General features: G+C 40.3%; 1 protein-coding gene across 4 annotated transcripts in view; it reads right to left on the bottom strand.

The window, feature by feature from the left end:
- The window catches only part of TCP11L2 (t-complex 11 like 2), a 46,979-nt gene that overhangs the window by 13,167 nt on the left and 15,773 nt on the right, over positions 1 to 18,039 (bottom strand). For 3 of the 4 annotated variants that reach the window (XM_017540778.2, XM_017540771.2, XM_017540760.2), the window contains 3 exons: positions 16,473 to 16,593; positions 13,778 to 13,998; positions 11,564 to 11,700 (listed from right to left, as the gene is read on the bottom strand). In XM_017540778.2, the coding sequence (XP_017396267.1) occupies positions 11,564 to 11,700; positions 13,778 to 13,998; positions 16,473 to 16,593 (479 nt within the window). Of the gene's footprint in view, positions 1 to 3,294; positions 3,743 to 11,563; positions 11,701 to 13,777; positions 13,999 to 16,472; positions 16,594 to 18,039 lie in introns of those variants that run through there. The other variant, XM_017540795.2, reaches the window with a different exon arrangement.

Genomic DNA, 18,039 nt, shown 5'->3' with positions numbered 1-18,039 from the left:
AAAAAAAAAAAAAAAAAAAAGAAGCCAGCCTTGAGTTTGTGCAGAAAAGGTATTTAGAAGGCATTAATTTTTACACAATTTTGGTAAAAGGTGAAAGATTTATACTATCTGAAGAGAAAACAGTATAATTGTTGCCAATTTTTAGGTCTTGGGACCACTTTTAACATCTAATTAGAGATATGCCTTTCCCAAGATGAATGTGCTTGCTCACGCACACATGTCCACAAACAACTGTCATTCTCTCTTCCCAGATTCATGGTCCCCAGGTTACAAACACCAGTGATGGAGAATGGGGAGTTTTAAATAATATTATTTTCTTTTTCTTTTTTTTTTTTGAGATGGAGTCTCGCTCTATCACTTAGGCTGGAGCATAGTGATATGATCTTGGCTCGCTGCAACCTCCGCCTCCTGGGTTCAAGCGATTCTCCTGCCTCAGCCTCCCGAGTAGCTGAGACTACAGTCACACACCACCACCCCCAGCTAATTTTTGTATTTTTAGTAGATGGGGTTTCACCATGTTAACCAGGATGGTCTCAGTCTCTTGACCTCTTGATCCGCCTACCTTGCCTCCCAAAGTGTTGGGATTACAGGTGTGAGCCACAGTGGCTGGCCTTTTTTTTTTTTTTTTTAGAGAGAGTCTCGCTCTGTTACCCAGGCCGGAGTACAGTGGGTGATCTCAGCCCAAGAAAAATTGCTTGGAAAGAAAGACTGAACTAGTGGAGAGTGTAAATTGTTGCAGTGGTTCAGACAAGAGAGTAAATGGACAAGGACAGTAGAAGTGAGGAGTAAAGAGAAGAAAAGTGATAAATATTTAGGGGGAGCACCCACAGGTCTTGGTGACCACTTACATGTGGAGTTAGAAAGGAGTATTCTAGGATGACTCCCAGATTTCTTGGACATCTAAATGAATGCCTGTGCCATCTACCAAGATATGGAATATAAGCTAGAAAGGTTCTGAAATAAATCCTTCTCATAGCTTTTCTAAGGCTACCACCAATCTCCTGGTTGTCAAATCCAACAAACATGTCCTTTCTATATTTTCTAAACATCTTTGTAATATAGGCATCTCTTAGTACAGCCCTCCTGAAACTATTTTCCTGACTTCTCTGATACCACTCTGTCCTGGTTTCCCCTAGCTGTGCTTCTATGTCTCATACCTGGATTGAAAAGACAAGATGAGAAGACAGGTGTATCTCCCTTCAATTACAGGAAGATGATCCTCTGCCTGTTCTTTAATGTTGATGCTTCCAAGCACTCTACTCAATCCCCATTGATTTGGTACTCTTCCATCTCACCAGAACATCTTACTCATTACTATGGTTTTTATTTCCGTCCATACCCCAGAAGGCTCCCAAATCTGTATCTCTAGCCCTCACTTGTCTCCTGAGCTTTTGATTTCCTCATTTGTTGAATGAGCAAATGGGAGAGTCACTAAATATGAAGTTGAGCAGAGATGCCCAGTGTAGCACACTGCTACATAGTGTTTCCAACATCCAGATACAACAGGTACTTTATACCTGTTGTATATACAGTCTTGAGATTCTTTAATCTCAAGACTATAGGCAGTAGTAAGATAATTTAAAAGTGATGAGTTATTAGTATTTGTTTACCTTTACTTTATAATTATTATTTTTCACACATGTAGATATGCTTATATTTATAGACATAATAAATTCATACAATAAAATGTTCAGCTCTTAAGTGTTCAGTTTGGTGAGTTTTAACTACTCTATATACCTATACAACTACCACCTAAAACAAGCTATAGACCATATCCATTATCCCACAAAGTTCTCTTCTCACCCTTTCCAGTCAAAGTGCACCTCACTCAACTACTTTTAACTCCTAACTGCATGAATTAGTTTGCCTTCTAGAAATTCACATAAATGGAATCGTAAAGTACTTAGCATAGTGTTTCTGACATTTAACCACATTGTCTTATGTATCACAGTTGATTCTTTTTAGGGCTTTAAAAATAGCTTTTAAATTTTGAAACAGCTTAAACTATTACAAAATAAAAGACTTAAGCAGTTGTGAAAGTAGTACAGACAGTTCCTACCCTTCACCCAGCTGCCCCCAATGATAGCATCTTAAATAACTACAGTATATTGTCAAAATCAGGAAACTGACATGGGTACAATACTTACTGATTTTTATCAGTTTTTACGTGCATTCTTTGTGTGTGTATGGTTCTAAGAAATTTTATTACTTATGTGGATTCATGTAATTATCAGGATACTGAACTATTCCATCACCATAAAATATCTCCACATGTTACTTCCCGGTAGGCACACTCTCACCTCAACCCTAACTTCTGGTAAGCACTAATCACCATAACTGTGTCACTTCAAGAATGTTATATAAATAGAATCATGCAATATGTAGCTGTTATGGGCTGTTTGTGTCCACCCGCCACCCAAATTCCTATGAGGAAGTCTAAACTTCCACTGTGATGATATTTGGAGATGGAGACTTTGGGAGGTAATTAGAGTTAGATGAGGTCATAAGGGTGGGTACCTTTAGAAGAGGAGACGAGAGAGCTTCCTCTCTCTCTTTCCATCTGCACACACTGAGAAATAGGCATGTGAAAATTGAGAAGGTGGGTGTCCAAAGTGCCAAGAAGAAAGCCCTCATCAGGAACCAAATTAGCCGGCACCTTCATTTTGGACTTTCAGTCTTGAGAATTGTGAAAAATAAACTAATATTGTTTAAGCCACCCAGTCTGTGGTACTTTGTTATGGCAGCCTGAGCAGACCAATAAAATGACTCTTGATATTGGCTTTGTTTTCTAAGCACCCATCCAAGTTGTGTGTATCAATAGTTCATTCCTTTTCATTACTGAGTAGTATTCTATTGTATGGATATACCACAGTTCACCCATTTACCTGTTGAAAGCTATTTTGGTTGTTTCTAGTTTGGGGCTATACAAGTAAGGCTCTTATGAATATTTATGACAGGTTCCTATCATAAATATTCATAATTTATGAATATTTGAATGAATATGTGAACGTAAGTTTACAATTCTTGGAGATAAAGACTCAGTATTGCAATTGCTAGGTTGTAAGTATGTTTAATAAGAAACTGCCTAATGATTTCCCAGAGTTTTACCTTTTTAAAAATATATTTAATTGTAAATTTATATAACTTAATTTTTAGTAATGGCTGGGTTTACTAGCTCACAAAATTCCTTAAAGTATAGCAAATGGCTTCCAAGTCTGTACCAACCACATCCAGCATACCACTGACAGTGTCCATTTCTAAAATTAATTATCTGTCAAACAAAGGCCAGTATAATTAGGCAGACAAGTCTTTTACATTTATTCCTTCAAACAGATTTGACAAGAACACAAACATAAGTTGCAGTGCAAAGACACTAATCAGCAATAGTCAGTTCCATAACAGAGTTTAGAAAGCAAGGGAATGAAGCAGCAGCTTGACTGAGGAGTCAAATTTGCATTGCAGATGAATGAATTTCAAGGCAGTGCAACCTCTGCATTGCAGATGAATGAATCTCAACTTAGTGCAACCTAATATCAAAGCAATCAACATGTGACTAAGAACTTGTGCGAGGCTCCCCCATGCAGAGTAAAGTGGCTGCTGCAATAGTTGGGAGTGTGGCATCTGAGCCAGGCAGTCTCAACTTCAGTCTAGCCTTTACCCCTCATTAGCTGCATGCCTTGGGCGGGTTACCTAATGTCTCCTCAGTTTCCTCATCTGTGAATTGGGGATAATAGTATTCTTCCTGCAGTTGTGGTAAAGAGTCAACAAATTATTACATGCAAAACACTTAGAACCTTTTCTGACAGAAAGGAAATGTCCACTAAGTTTTAGCAATTGTTAATATTCACTCATTTAACTCTGTAAACAACCTTTAAAGGGGGGCATTATTGTTTCTAGAGGGCCCAGTCAGGTTCTCCACCTGATACACAACAGCTGCCTTATTATTGAAGTTGCCTCAGACAAAGTGATCGCCCCTGGAAAAAAAAGAATGAGTAGGCTAAGCTGTAGGTTGGTTAAATGTAGGTTTTGGGGAACTTGGCTTTTTTTTTTTTTTTTTTTTTTTGTAAATACTAGTTAGTGTGCTAGCCTGAGAGAGCAGAATCTCAGCAGATCCCCCTTAAAGAAAAGCGAATGCTTTAAAGGAGATGTTATCCAGAAAACAAGAAGAAACTGAAAATCTAGTTCATGTGGTATGATCCCCGGTATTCGGAAAGGGCTATTCCAGACATCAAGATGGGAGAGGGAGTGGGAAGCAGTGAGGAAGAAATCACTGAACTTTAGTTTCATACTTAATTTGACCTCAAAGACTACGTGTCAATGTCCAGTTAGATTGTCTTTCCACTTTAGACTAGTTTATCAAGTTCAATTCTTCTGGATTAAAAATATGTATCACTGGAGATGAGGTTTTATACTTGAATTCATTTAATTTTTAAGCATATGGCACCTAAATATTACTATAATATAGGTTATTAGGTGCCTAATAGTTATTATTAGCAGAATTCCCTTGATATTAGCAGTTTCTATTAAACAACTCACACACAGTTGCTCCAAAAGGTGCCTCAGCAAGGCTTGCTTCTGCAAATGGAAACGGCCCCCTCCAGACAATAGAAAGAAGGCAAGAAGAAGAAAGCACCCACTAGCAACCATGACTAGCTGAAATCAGACTGATTCCAAACACAAAACATCCCCCAAGTGCTCAATGGCCACCGAACTTCCTTGTTTATTGGGGCCCAAATTTCCCTGGAGCATAAAGATGGTTCCTTGGACCATCATGAAATGGATTCATTCTAACTCTTTATTTAGGGTCTCAACCTCAGCACTACCGCCATTTTGGGCTGGATAATTCTTCATTGTTGGGTTCTGTCCTGTTCACTATAAAATGTTTAGCTCTACCTACTAGATGCCCTTCCGTAGCCCCCGCCCCCAACCCCGACCCTGCCAGGATGAAACAACCAAAAGTGTCTCCAGACACAACTAAATGTTGTGGGGCAGGGGCCAGTGGCAAAATCACCCCTAAGAGAACCACCTTGAGAACCACATTAAGAACCACTGATTTAGATGACAAATAGTGTTTACTTACTTTTGTTCGTGAGTAGTTATTCTAACTTTGAATAAAATGTCTCTTCCATCAGGAACTAAATGAAATTTGACATGATAAGGCTATTCCAGAAGGCTTAAAGTTTGGAGGCAGTAATTCTCTACTGGGCCTTGTCTGCCTTAGGGCAAAATTCACTTTACTTTGCTTTAGACCCAGTTCTAAGGTTAACCACTAGAAACAAATTGCTTTTTATACCACAGTACTTAAAAAATTATATATTTGGTAGAATTTATAAGATGACAATTGCCAAGAAATACAGCCTGAACACAGGTGCAGACGAGAGAGAGAGAGAGAGAGAGAGAGAGAGAGAGCGAGCGAGAGAGAGAGAAACAGACTGAAATTCTTCCTCAGACCCAGCACTTGAATAGGGATAATTTATGAGTAGTTCTGTTTGCCACGTTATAGCAACACCACCCCCAGGATTTCACAACTCTGTTTCTCCTCAGTTGGCAAATGTTGTTTTTGGTTTGCTAGTTCTGTTTTATAAAGATGTAAAAGACTTGCAGTCTTTCATTTAAAAGACATCCAACTGAGAGAGAGTGAGTAGAAATCATCGCGAATATAATTACAATGTGGTGGTAATAAGCATTTATATTGCAAATTTAATCATTTACAGCTGACACTTTTAAAAGCCCATTTAGTTATCTTGAACAAAAGAACAGTGGTTCTCCATCCTGGCTGACTTTAGAATCACCTAGGGAGCTTTAAAGAGAAAAAAATGTTCATGAGCACAGCTCCTGGAGACTTTGATTTATTCTGAGACAGGGCTCAGGCCTCGGTTTAAACACTCCACATGAATCTAATTTTTAGTCTCACTTGAGTTCGACTGGTAAAGCAGAAGAAGCATGCGGTTAGAGTGAAATATTGGCTTTTCTCTTGGGGATCTGCAGAGACTTCACATGCTGACTTGGTGACTATGTGGCTCCAAAAACAAGGTCAGCTTCATGAGGCACCTACAACCTCGGCTTTTCCTGGGGACAGGGTTAAGAGTTTTTCCACTCATTTGTTTATTCAACGGAAACTACTGAGCACCTACTCAATCCCAGGTATTGTACCAAGTACTGGGGATTTGAAGGTGAATAAGCACAGTCCCTGCACTTAAGAGGTTCCTAGTCTAGTAGAAGGGAGAGACAGACACTAGAACAAGTAATGGCATTACAGGTGCTTCTACCCCAATTTTCCATTCAAAAAATGTAGTTTCCTTATCCATGACATCTGCCTAGCACGTCTCAGTTTCCCTTCTTTTGGTGCTGGTTTTCTCTGAAACCATTTTCTCTGGTTCCATGTTTTCCTTTGTGAGTCTCAATTCAGAGGCCCTGTCTTCCTGACCAGGGGCTGGCCGAGTGGAGTCATATGCCCACAGACTCCTTCCCGGGATCTGAGTGGTGAGAGTGTTCAAGGATGGCCCATGTTTGCCACCCACATTAACCATCGTGACAATGGAGCCCTCCTATTCCTTGATTTTTCCTGTCCAGATTCATGACACTCTTCTGATTTCTGGTATTTTGGGTTTTCCTTGGGTTCTGTGAACTTCCTCCATCCTTCCACTCACTTCCCTTTGGCTAAGTCAGCTGGAGTTGGTTTCTGTTGCTTGCAATACAACTCAGGTAATATAACACAAAAAGTTCAAGGAAGGCTGAATAAGTAGTAGCTTGGTTTAATCTGGACTTGGATTTGGGAGACCTGGTTCCCAGTCCTAGCTCCACTGTTTGTTTGCTTTGTTTTGAGATGGAGTCTCGCTCTGTAGCCTAGGCTGGAGTACAGTGGTGCAATCTTGGCTCACTGCAGCCTCTGCCTCCCAGGTTCACGCAATTCTCCTGCCTCAGCCTCCTAAGGAGCTGGGACTACAGGCTCATGCCACCACACCCAGCTAATTTTTGTATTTTCAGTAGAGAAGGGGTTTCACCATGTTGGCTAGGATGGTCTCGATCTCCTGACCTCGTGATCTGCCTGCCTTGGCCTCCCAAAGTGCTGGGATTACAGGAGTGAACCACCACACCTAGCCTCCACTGTTTACTTAGCTGAATGACTCTGAGTCTAAGGAGGTCATTGCTGAGCATAAGTTTGCTCTTCTTTAAAATGTTCCATAAATATTTCTTGAATGCCTTATGTGACAGCCGAAGGCAATCACAATAGAGTTTCATATATTCTGAAAGAGATATTTATGTCCCATAGAAATGTTTGAAGAATAACATGAAATAAAGTTCATCAAAACATTTGATCAGATATAAGGTATTATCTAAATAATACCTTAAAAAGTACTTACGGCCTCCACCCAAAGATACTCTCTTATTCTTTTCACAGATAATTTACATGTTGGATCTAATGTGGTTATCTTGTTGCTGCTTACTAAGTACAAACAATCATTCCTAAGATTTTCCTGGCTATATTTAAAATACACAATTATACAAAATCTCCTTTTAGGCAAAATATAGTATTTTCCTGGAGCCAGTTCAGAAATCTAGAGTACTTCTCTGTATTAATTTTCTAATAATTCTTATATAATTATGTGTACACAGAAATCTAACACTGGTCCTTCTGTGTGATGCTATGAGGCTCTTATTTTGATACTGGGGCACAGGGACCGACTTTTGGCAGAGTGACTTGGGGGCGTAATTAACAGCTGTCATACACTCTGCTTCTGGGACTCCTGATTTCTCTTGCTGAGCAATAATGACCTATATGCAAACCTGGGTTTGCTCTATTCTTAAATCTCTGAAAATATCCAAGTCAATAGAAAAGGTGCAAACGGATTACAGGTCACTAGGCTGGGTTTTAAAAAGAGAAGCAAGCCAGGTGCAGTGTCTCATACCTGAAATCCTAGTAACTTGAGAGGCCAAGGCAGGAAGAAGCCAGGAGTTAGAGACCAGCCTGGACAACACAGTGAGACCCCCATCTCAACAAAAATGTTTTAAAAATTAGCCAGGTGTGATGGCACATGACTATAGTCCTAACTACTTGGGAAGCTAAGACAGGAGAATCCCTTGAGTCCAAGAATTAGAGGCTACAGTTATTTATGATCATGCTACTGTACCCCAGCCTAGGCAATAGAGTGAGACTCTTTCTCATGAAAAACAAACAGAAAAAACAGAAAAATAAAAGAGGCAAATAATTTGAGATGAACAAAATCATAATTCACCCTATTAGAGAATTTGCTCAAGATTCCAAGCTATCTTGATTAAAGACATGGGTGCATTTGCACATGTGTTTACATACACATGCACACAAACAAAACCAACCATTCAGTCTCAGGAAAATGCTGCTGTGGAAAGTTGCCACAGTTCATGTTTCAGATCCAGGTTTGATGTAGGGTTCTACTTCCCTTTACTCCCTCCCCTTTGAAGCTAAAACAACATAGCCCTTGAAGTCATAGAGTTTTTGTTGTAGAAGGATCCTTAAAAGTTATGTGACTGGGTAATTGGCTATCCAGATGACTAAATAATCTGCCAGATGATGTGAGAGATCCCTCTGCAATATCCCCCACTGTTGATATCTTGTTTGAAGAGAGGCAGGGTTGCACAGTATCTAAATGCACACGCTTTGAGGCAGAAACACATCTGGGTTATCCAGGCTCTACCGCTTACTAGTAGTCACCTAGGCTAAGTACCTTAACCACACTTTCCTCAATTGTAAATAGGGGGTGGTAATAGTACCAATCTCATAGGGTTGGTGTCATGCTTGAATGAACTAATAAAGTGGTATAGTAAGGACTTAGCATGTAGTAAGTGCTCATACAAAATGATAGCTAGCACTGACTACTGCTATAATAGAGAGGCCCATTTCAAAGTCAAAACAACTGCAATTGTCAGGAAGATCACAACTGGCTGTCTGCTTCCTCCCTCCCATGAATCCTAGTCTGCTCTACAGAATTTCACCAGTCTCTGAGTCACTGTCAACAGGCAGGGTGGGTGGGGCCAGGCATGGCCCACCTGAGTCTCCTTGTTACCAAGCATAACATGCCCAGCTTTCTCGACGGTTCCTCATGTGGCCTCCATGATCTGTTTGCTCTCCCTGGATGTGCTCCTGCCTGCCAGGGTCCCTTTAAATGTGGCACCTGTTTTGTCTTTTTAATATAAGGCCACTGTGTTGATTATTTGGGCAGAAACCACCTAACTCAGCCTTAAAGAGTGGTTAATTAAACTCCAGAGGTTGGTGTCAAGAGTTTGCCAATGAGCAATTAGCCAGCCTCTTGTCAGCTGTGTAACCTCTGGCATCTTAGTTTCCTTGCCTATAAAATAAAGGGGATAACAGTATCTAATTCACTGGGTAACTGTAATTCAGTGAGCTAAGACTTCTATTCCTATTCTTCCTTGATCCCTTTTCAGGCTGTTGTTGTTGTTGTTGTTGTTGTTGTTTTTTTGAGACAGAGTCTCACCTCAGCCACTCAGGCAGGAGAGCAGTGGCACAATCTTGGCTCACTGCAACCACCATCACCTGGGTTCAAGTGATTCTTCTGTCTCAGTCTCCAAAGTACCTGGGATTACAGGTACCCGCCATCATGCCCAGCTAATTTTTGTATTTTAGTAGAGATGGGGTTTTACCATGTTGGCCAGGCTGATCTTGAACTCCTGACCTCAGGTGATCCACCTGCCTTGGCCTCCCAAAGTGCTAGGATTACAGACGTGAGCCATGGCGCCTGACCCAGTCTGGTTTTAATGCACACAAATCCACTGAAACCATTCTCATCAAGGTTGCTGACAATCAGCATACAGTCAAATCCAATGGTCAAGTTGGCCTGCGTCTTTCTTGCCCACTTAGCAACGCTTGTTGTATCCAATTATGCCTTCTTTCTCCAAACATCTTCTTCACGCATCTTACAGGACACCCCCTCGCCTGACTTTCACACTACTTCTCTGGCTACTGCTTCATAATCTCCATTGCTAGATCCTCCTCCTTATCTCAACTTCGACTTCTAGATGCTGGAGTTTCTCATGTCAGTCTGTTTCAGATCCACACTCACTCTCCCTATGTAGTCTCACCCAGCATAATATAATGGATAGGAACATGGACTGTGAACCCTGCCCTCCTAGGTGACCTCCTATACTTTTAAGGTGTGTTATACAGGCCAGTGACTTAACCGCACTGTGCCTCAGTTTCTGCACCCATAAAATGGTGGTAACTTCATATAGTTGTTGTAAGGATTAAATTAGTTTGTACAGGTCAAGTACTTAGAATGTGGTAAGGATTTTGTGTTAACTAGCACCCAGTTCCATGGCTTTATATGTCACACATATACTGATGATTCACAAATGTATATACAGTTTCCATTATTCCTCTAAACCTGTCATTCGTATCTAAATGCCTGCCTGACATCTCCACAATGACGTCAAATAAAATCTCAAAGTTCGTATTACCAAAATTGAACTCTTGATTCCATGTCATCTCCCAACCTTCTTTCCCCTAGTCTCCCCAGTCTCAAACTGTATCACCATCCACCTAGTTGTACAGGCCAAAAACCTTGAAATCATCCTCCACTCTTTTCTCCCTCAACCAACTTTCAGCAAATATTACTCCACGTTCGAAATGTATCCAGAATCTGGTCTCTTCTCACTCCTTCCACCACCACCAGCTGGAACAAGCCACCATCATTTCATGCCTGAACAACTGCAATGCCACCTAATTGGTATCTCTGTTTCCCTCTTTGTTTCCACACAATCTATTCTGCAGCCAGGAACAAGAGTATTCTTCAAAAATGAAAATCAGATATTGCTCCCCTGACTAAAACTCTCTGATGACTTTCTACCACATGTGGAATGAAATCCAAACTCCTCTCATCTACTAACAAACAATGCTCCATGTGACCTGCCTTTATCTACTCTCAGCCTCATCTCTTACCACTCTTCCCTTATCTACTCTACTCCAGTCACAATGTCTGCCCTGTGTTTGTCAAACTCATAAGCAAGTTTCTGCTTTAGAGTCTTTGTACTTGTAGTCCCTCAGGCTAGAGCATTCTTACCCCATTTTTACATGCCCTCTTCTCATTTCTTTGCAAACTTTACTCAAATGTTACTTATTATAGAGACCTTCCTAGTCCATCACATCTAAAAAACAACCTGTCCTCACTTCTGACCCATTACTATACCTTTATCCTATTTTTCTTCATGGCATTTAATAATACACCTGACAATATATGTTTGTTTGTCTTGCCTGCTAGAATGTAAGCTCCCGGGGGACTGCAACTATATTCCATTTTGTTCACTGCAGAATCCACTGTACTTAAGTGGTGTCTGAAACACAGGAGGCACTCAATAAATAGATCTTGAATGAATGAAGAAATGAATAGTGCTTAGCACAGTTCCTGGACAGAATAAACAACTGCAAGTTTGTAATATCAACTTTTAGAAGATAAAAAAAAAAAAAGTTTAATAGAAAGTCCAAAATTCTTTATACTATATATGTTGTCAAAAGTTAAAACATCACATTTTAACCAAATTTCAATATAAATACACATTATATTATACTTACTTGGAGTTTCTTCCAGAATTTCCTGGAACTTGGTTCTCTCATATTCCACCAACTGGCGTTGAAGGTGTGGTCTAAGACTCATAATTGTAAAATTGGCCATGTCCATTTTCATGAGGTCCAGAACATGGAATATTTGTCTACAAATTTTAGAATTAAAATAGAGATATGGTTAAGAAGTTAAGCTGAAATCCATTAACAATGATCTATGTTCCAGGCTGAAAACAATAAACATCCTCAAAATGGTTTTGAAGTTCCAGCTGCTATTTGGTAGGGTCATGTTTCAAAGAAGGTCACATGTGTGTACTGCAAATGTGTTCTTCCATAGATCTCACGAGTATTTACTGGAAGTACAAACAATCTTAATGATATAAGAAAAATTCAAAAAGGATTTTTTTTTTTTTTTTGAGATGGAGTTTCACTCTTGTTACCCAGGCTGGAGCGCAATGGCGCGATCTCAGCTCACGGCAACCTCCGCCTCCTGAGTTCAAGCAATTCTCCCACCTCAGCCTCCCGAGTAGCTAGGACTACAGGCGCGCGCCACCATGCCCAGCTAATTTTTGTATTTTTGGTAGAGACGGGGTTTCACCTTGTTGACCAGGATGGTCTTGATCTCTTGACCTCGTGATCCACCCACCTCGGCCTCCCAAAGTGCTGGGATTATAGGTGTGAGCCACCGCGCCTGGCCCCAAGAAGGAATTTTCATTTGAAAACCCCTGAAATTTTAAATAGCCTGGACATAGGGCATATGGCTTCTATTCCTTAGGGAATAAGAAAAATTAAAAAAAGAAAGGACAATGCAGTATGACACTGAGGAAAATATTTCCTTTTAGAGTTAGGCAGCCTCGTGCTCAAACCCAGCTTTGCAGCTGGCCAGATTTGTGGGTGTACACAGTTAATCAGTCTCTCTGAGCCCCAGTTTCCTCATCCATGAAAAAGGACAATCTAAACCTTGGAGGGATGCTCTGAACAGTCAGTGAGATAATGATCGTAAAGTGCAGGGGGCAGTGGCACCCAGTAGGTGCTCAACAAATGACCACGATGAACACCACAGATCTGAGATCTTACTAAAGTAATAAGACAATTAAGAGGCAAGGATCCCATAACTGAGGAATCACAATCTGCCAGAGCCAAGCACAACTCTAAGGATACCTAACACCCATCTGACAGAGTGTGTCACTTTGAGAGTCTATCAACCTGCCCAAGGTCACAAAGTAAATTACCCACTACAGGCAGACTGGTCTTTCGCCTAACTTTCCAAAACAATAACATAAAACTTGATTCTCAATGTGGCCACCACACACAAAAAAGAAGAAAAGTCCACTTCAATGGCAAAAAGTGATACAGACTCTTCTTTGCTCTTGGATCACAAGGAAGTTATCGTCTACGGGGCCAGATGAGATCCTCACATAATTTACACTCCACTTCCTCAGGAAGCTCCAGCAGATGCTCCCTCCCCACAGTGCAGATCTGTGGCTATGAAAAGTGTTTCCAGGTAGTAACTACCTTTCTCAGCTCCCCTTTCAATCTAGGTGGGATCATGTGACTAGTCATGGTCAAAGGGAATGTGTCACTTCTCGGCTGAGGTGGCTACATATTACATGTCTTCCCCATGGTCTCTTCCCATTCGCCAGCTAAATGGAGAGGACTCTCAGGACCTGAGCAAGGGTAGAGCCAGGCACAAAAGGAGGTTGGGTCCCTGATGGCATGTGGAGAGCTGCCTGATCAAGAACCCCTGAATTGGACTGTCACATGAGTAAGAAACAAACTTTATTGGATAAACCACTGAGAATTTAGGGTTTACATGTTATAGCAGCTAGTGACCCTAACTAATAAAGAAGTCACAACTAGATTAGGTACCTTGTCAGAGGCTCTGTTAAGACCCTTTACTTCCCCTTCCACTTATCCCAAGTGTAATTAATTGTTCAAGGTCTTTCCCACCATTAGACTCCCTAGAGTCAAGGATTATATCTTTCTTTTTCATCATTGCATTTCCAGGGCCCACTACATGCCAACTAACAATCTTGCCAGATCATTCTATGTGAAAACTCTCTGCATACAGTAAATAATTGACATGCTCTCTGTTTATCTGGTTTTCTTCTAGGGTCAGTAATTTATTGGGGTACTAGTTGTTATTATGTGTTCCCCAATGCCCAATTTCCCTTCTGAATGAACTCAAAGATACTCTAAGAAAATGCAAACATCAAAAATGCTAACCTCAGCACCTCCACGATGTTGCCAGTAGCCTTTAACTCTCTGATATTGTTATCTCGCACAGGAGCACATAGCTTTCCCATCGTACTGATGACATAGTTGGCCAGGCCTTGGATGTCAACAGCACCATGCTCAGCCTGCTGCCTAATGAGGTCTGTGTCCAAAACTTCGCAGATCTGGTTGTGGAGCCGGTTGCCACCGGGAGTCAGAAAAGAGAGAAGAATCTACAGGGAAAGAAAAATTAACAGCATCATGACGTGAATAAAAGCTGTCACTTTTCACTCCAGTGTCTAGACGACCAAGCTCGCTGCCCATATTTTAGTGCTTCATTTATCACGGAAGTTGACACTGACTGTGTGGTGGATCAGAGGAGCATTCCAGTGTCTCAACCCTAAAAAGAAAGGTCTATCTTCTGAATTAAAGTGCCCCCACCATGGGAAATTCCTGCTCCTATCAGAATAAAAACAACTGAAAACACAGTAAGTCCTCACTTAACATTGCTGACAGGTTCCTGGAAATTGCAACTTTAAGTGAAATGATATATAATGAAACCAATTTTACCACAGACTAATTGATATAAACAATGGTTAAATTTCTGTAACATATTTCTGGTCACAAAAAACATCAACAAACTTCTCAATAAAGATCCCAAACACTTCTAATATTAAACACTGAGATAAATGTGAGCTATACATACAAGAAGAATTAATTTAAAAAAATGATATTTACCCAATTTTTGGTAAATCAGTGAGTGACAGGTTAAATCAGGGAAGAAACGTTTGCAAACAAAAACTGTTAAGGAACACCTCCTCCACCACACAGTTCAAAAATACATAATAACAATTATGGCAGGCTCACTGAGCACTTTCATATTACATTGTTTATTGTCATGCATCTGTATGATTATCAAATACTTTATGAATTTTTATGTTAATAATAATTTGTATTCATTCATTTTCCAACCTGCTTACTCTGGTTCAGGGTTGCAAGTGTCCAGAGCCTTCCCTGGCAGCTCAGGGCACAGTGCAGAAACCAACCCTGGACAGGATGCCTCCCACCACAGGATGCACTCACTCACATACCCACACTCACTCAGACTGAGACCATTTAGACTTGTCAATGAACTTAACAGACACGTCTTTGGGATGTGGGCCAAAGAAAAACTAGGCAGACATGGGGAGATCACCCACACTCCACAACGATGGCAGCTCCAGCTAGGAATCTTTCTTCTTATCAATGTTATAAAGAAAATACACTGAAACAATATGCAACATCTGAAACAAAATGAACATTTTGTTTCAAAAAATCTACAGGTAAAAGTTCAGGGAAGAAAGAACAAGTTGCAGATCATGACTCCAAAAGAACTCTTTAAAAAAGGATAGATGAGGCCGGGTGTGGTGGCTCACGCCTGTAATCCCAGCACTTCGGCAGGCCGAGGTGGGTGGATCACGAGGTCAGGAGATCGAGACCATCCTGGCCAACATGGTGAAATGCTGTATCTACTAAAAATACAAAAATTAGCTGGGCAGGGTGGCACACACCTGTAGTCCCAGCTACTCGGGAGACTGAGGCAGAAGAATCACTTGAACCCAGAAGGCAGAGGCTGCAGTGAGCCAAGATCACGCCACTGCACTCTAGCCTGGGCAACAGAGAGAGACTCCATCTCAAAAAAAAAAAAAAAAGGACAGATGAAAATATCCCATGGAGTCCTTAAGTATACTTTACGTATATAATATTTATTATATATGAGCAACCTACATTTTGATTATTCAGTTAACAGAGGACACTGCTTATCCATATAACACATGCTTAGGAGCATGCACTCTGAGCCAGCGTGGCTCAATTCAAGTCCCTCTCTACCCTTCAAAGCTGGGTGACCCTGCATGAATCAGAAAAGTTGTTTTTTTAATATATAAAATAAGGATAACAGGAGCAACTATTGCACAGTGTTCTGATAAGAAGACATGAGCAATCTAGTGCTCAGAACAGAGCAAGTGCCTTGCAAATGTTAACTAAAATTACAACTGTCACCTCATTTATCTCTTATGACTACCCTGTAAGTACTCAGGAGATAGAGACTTAAAGAGAGAACTCATCACTAAACCAGGACAACAATCTAACTCCAGAATCTCTGTGTTGTAAGCATCACCCTAAGCTGTGTCCACTGCACTATTTTCCCAGCCTTCACTCTACTCCAGGAGGTGCAGGATGAGGTAAACCCTGCCAGTGAACTTGCTCCTTTTTTGAAAAAGAGTGGCCAATACTAAAGGACATAAAACAATCTTTGGGGGAAAAAACTGCTATACTTTCAATATCTGTGTTTCCTTCTGTCCCCAAATTCATATGTTGAAACCCAATCCCCAATGGAATGGTATTAGGACGTGAGGCCTTTTGGGAGGTGATTAAGTCATAAGGGTGAGGTCCACATGAATGGAATTGTACCCTTATAAAGAGACACTAAAGTGTGCTTTGCCCTTTCTGCCATGTGAGGACACAGCAAGAAGGCACCACCTATGAATCAGGAAATGAGCCCTCACCAGATGCCAAATCTGCTGGTGCTCTGATCTTGGACTTCCCAGCCTCCAGTACTGTGAGAAATAAATTTCTATTGTTCATAAGCCCCCCGGGCTATGCCAGTCTGTTACAGCATCCCACCTGAAGTAAGACACTAATTGACGCAAACAACACAGCAACTTGCCTCTCTGATTTCTTCAAACAGTTTGATGGCATGTTCAAACTCAGGAGGGTCAGCATTTAGTTCTGAAGCCAAGACGTCCCAGAAGGCCTGGTGAACAATGTGCTTCACTCGACCAGCCAAACTATAACAATGAAAGGGATTGTTGTTTAAAATAAGCATCATTTTTTTTCCTGATTATGAAAGAAATATCCTCACTGTAGAAATCTTAGAAAATATTTTTTAAAAACAGAGCAATTGTCCTTAATCCCATTATTAATCTTTTGAATATGTTTCTTATTGAATGCATTAACAGAGTTAAGAATATATATATAAAATATGTACTTTTCATTTAATATTCTGTCCTGTTTTCCCTAGACCTTGAAAACGCTTTCAACAACTTCATAAAATTCTGTCTAAAGATATTTCAAAATTTATGTAGCTACTCTTCTATATAGATCTTTAGACTGTTCTACATTTTTGGAATGAGATGGCAAAGTTGCTCTTCCTCACCAGCTGAAATTTCATGGCATGGGATAGAACAGATTGGCCCCAAGGGCACATGCATTTGAACGCCTGCCAACTAAAGCTTAGGTGTCCCATTTAAAGTTAGCCAGACCAAACTGCCGAAATAGAAGCCTTCCTAGGAAGCGCTCACAATAGAATAAGTGACCACTTGGCTTCACCCTTTATGTCAATGCCTTAAAATAGGTGCACATTAAAATATACATTCCTACCTAACTCCTATACCATTTAGCAACAGCTTTTAGGAAACCATGTATGTGTCTGCACTGTAATTACTGATGAAGCTGTTTTCCCACAGAGATATACCTTTCCCAAGCAGAGGCCATAAGTCCATCTAGGTACTTACCATTGTGCCTAGCACAGTGCCTGATACATAGTGAGTACTTGACAAATGCATGGTGAATTCATAATTTGGTAAGTATATCTCCTAAGTTTTCTTCTTAAAGTACAAATACCTATATATATAATAATGCTATGAAAGATGAAAATTAGCTTTTGAAACATGAGTTAAAGTTTGTAACTACAAATATTATATTCTACTCAGCAACTTTAAATATTAAAACTTATTCTAATTGCATGAGGAAATTTGTTCAATATAAATGCCATTTCCAAAGTGTGAGACTCTCCAGGACAACTCCAGAACAACGAGAAAGGCAAACATTGCTAGGATGGGCTTTTGCTCTTGACTTTATAAGCCATACATACCTGGCTTGAATTAACCAAAAAGAAATGAGCTAAAACATTTTTATAGGTCCCTAAGAGATGTCAGAGTTGAAATTTAAGTTTTCCTGAAGGCTGCAAGGTAATTTTTATCTCTTTAATTTTCTGGGAAAGTATGGGGGCAGGGAGGGAGAGGATCAACCAAATCATTTATAAGCATTCCTATTATTTCCTGGTAAAACCTGATGGATTTTACCAGGAAAATATTTGATAAAATATGAGAGTTAGCCATAATCAAAAAAGGAAAAACGTGACCATTGTGGAAGGTCATATGAAAATCAACAGTTGATACTGTGATATGAGACTTTATTTATTTATTTTTTTGAGACAAGGTCTTGCTCTGTTG

Source organism: Cebus imitator, unplaced genomic scaffold (assembly GCF_001604975.1).
Source record: "Cebus imitator isolate Cc_AM_T3 unplaced genomic scaffold, Cebus_imitator-1.0 Scaffold8, whole genome shotgun sequence".
Lineage (NCBI taxonomy): Eukaryota > Metazoa > Chordata > Mammalia > Primates > Cebidae > Cebus > Cebus imitator.
Note: the sequence above shows the minus strand (reverse complement) of the source record. Positions and strands in the feature narration are given on the sequence as shown.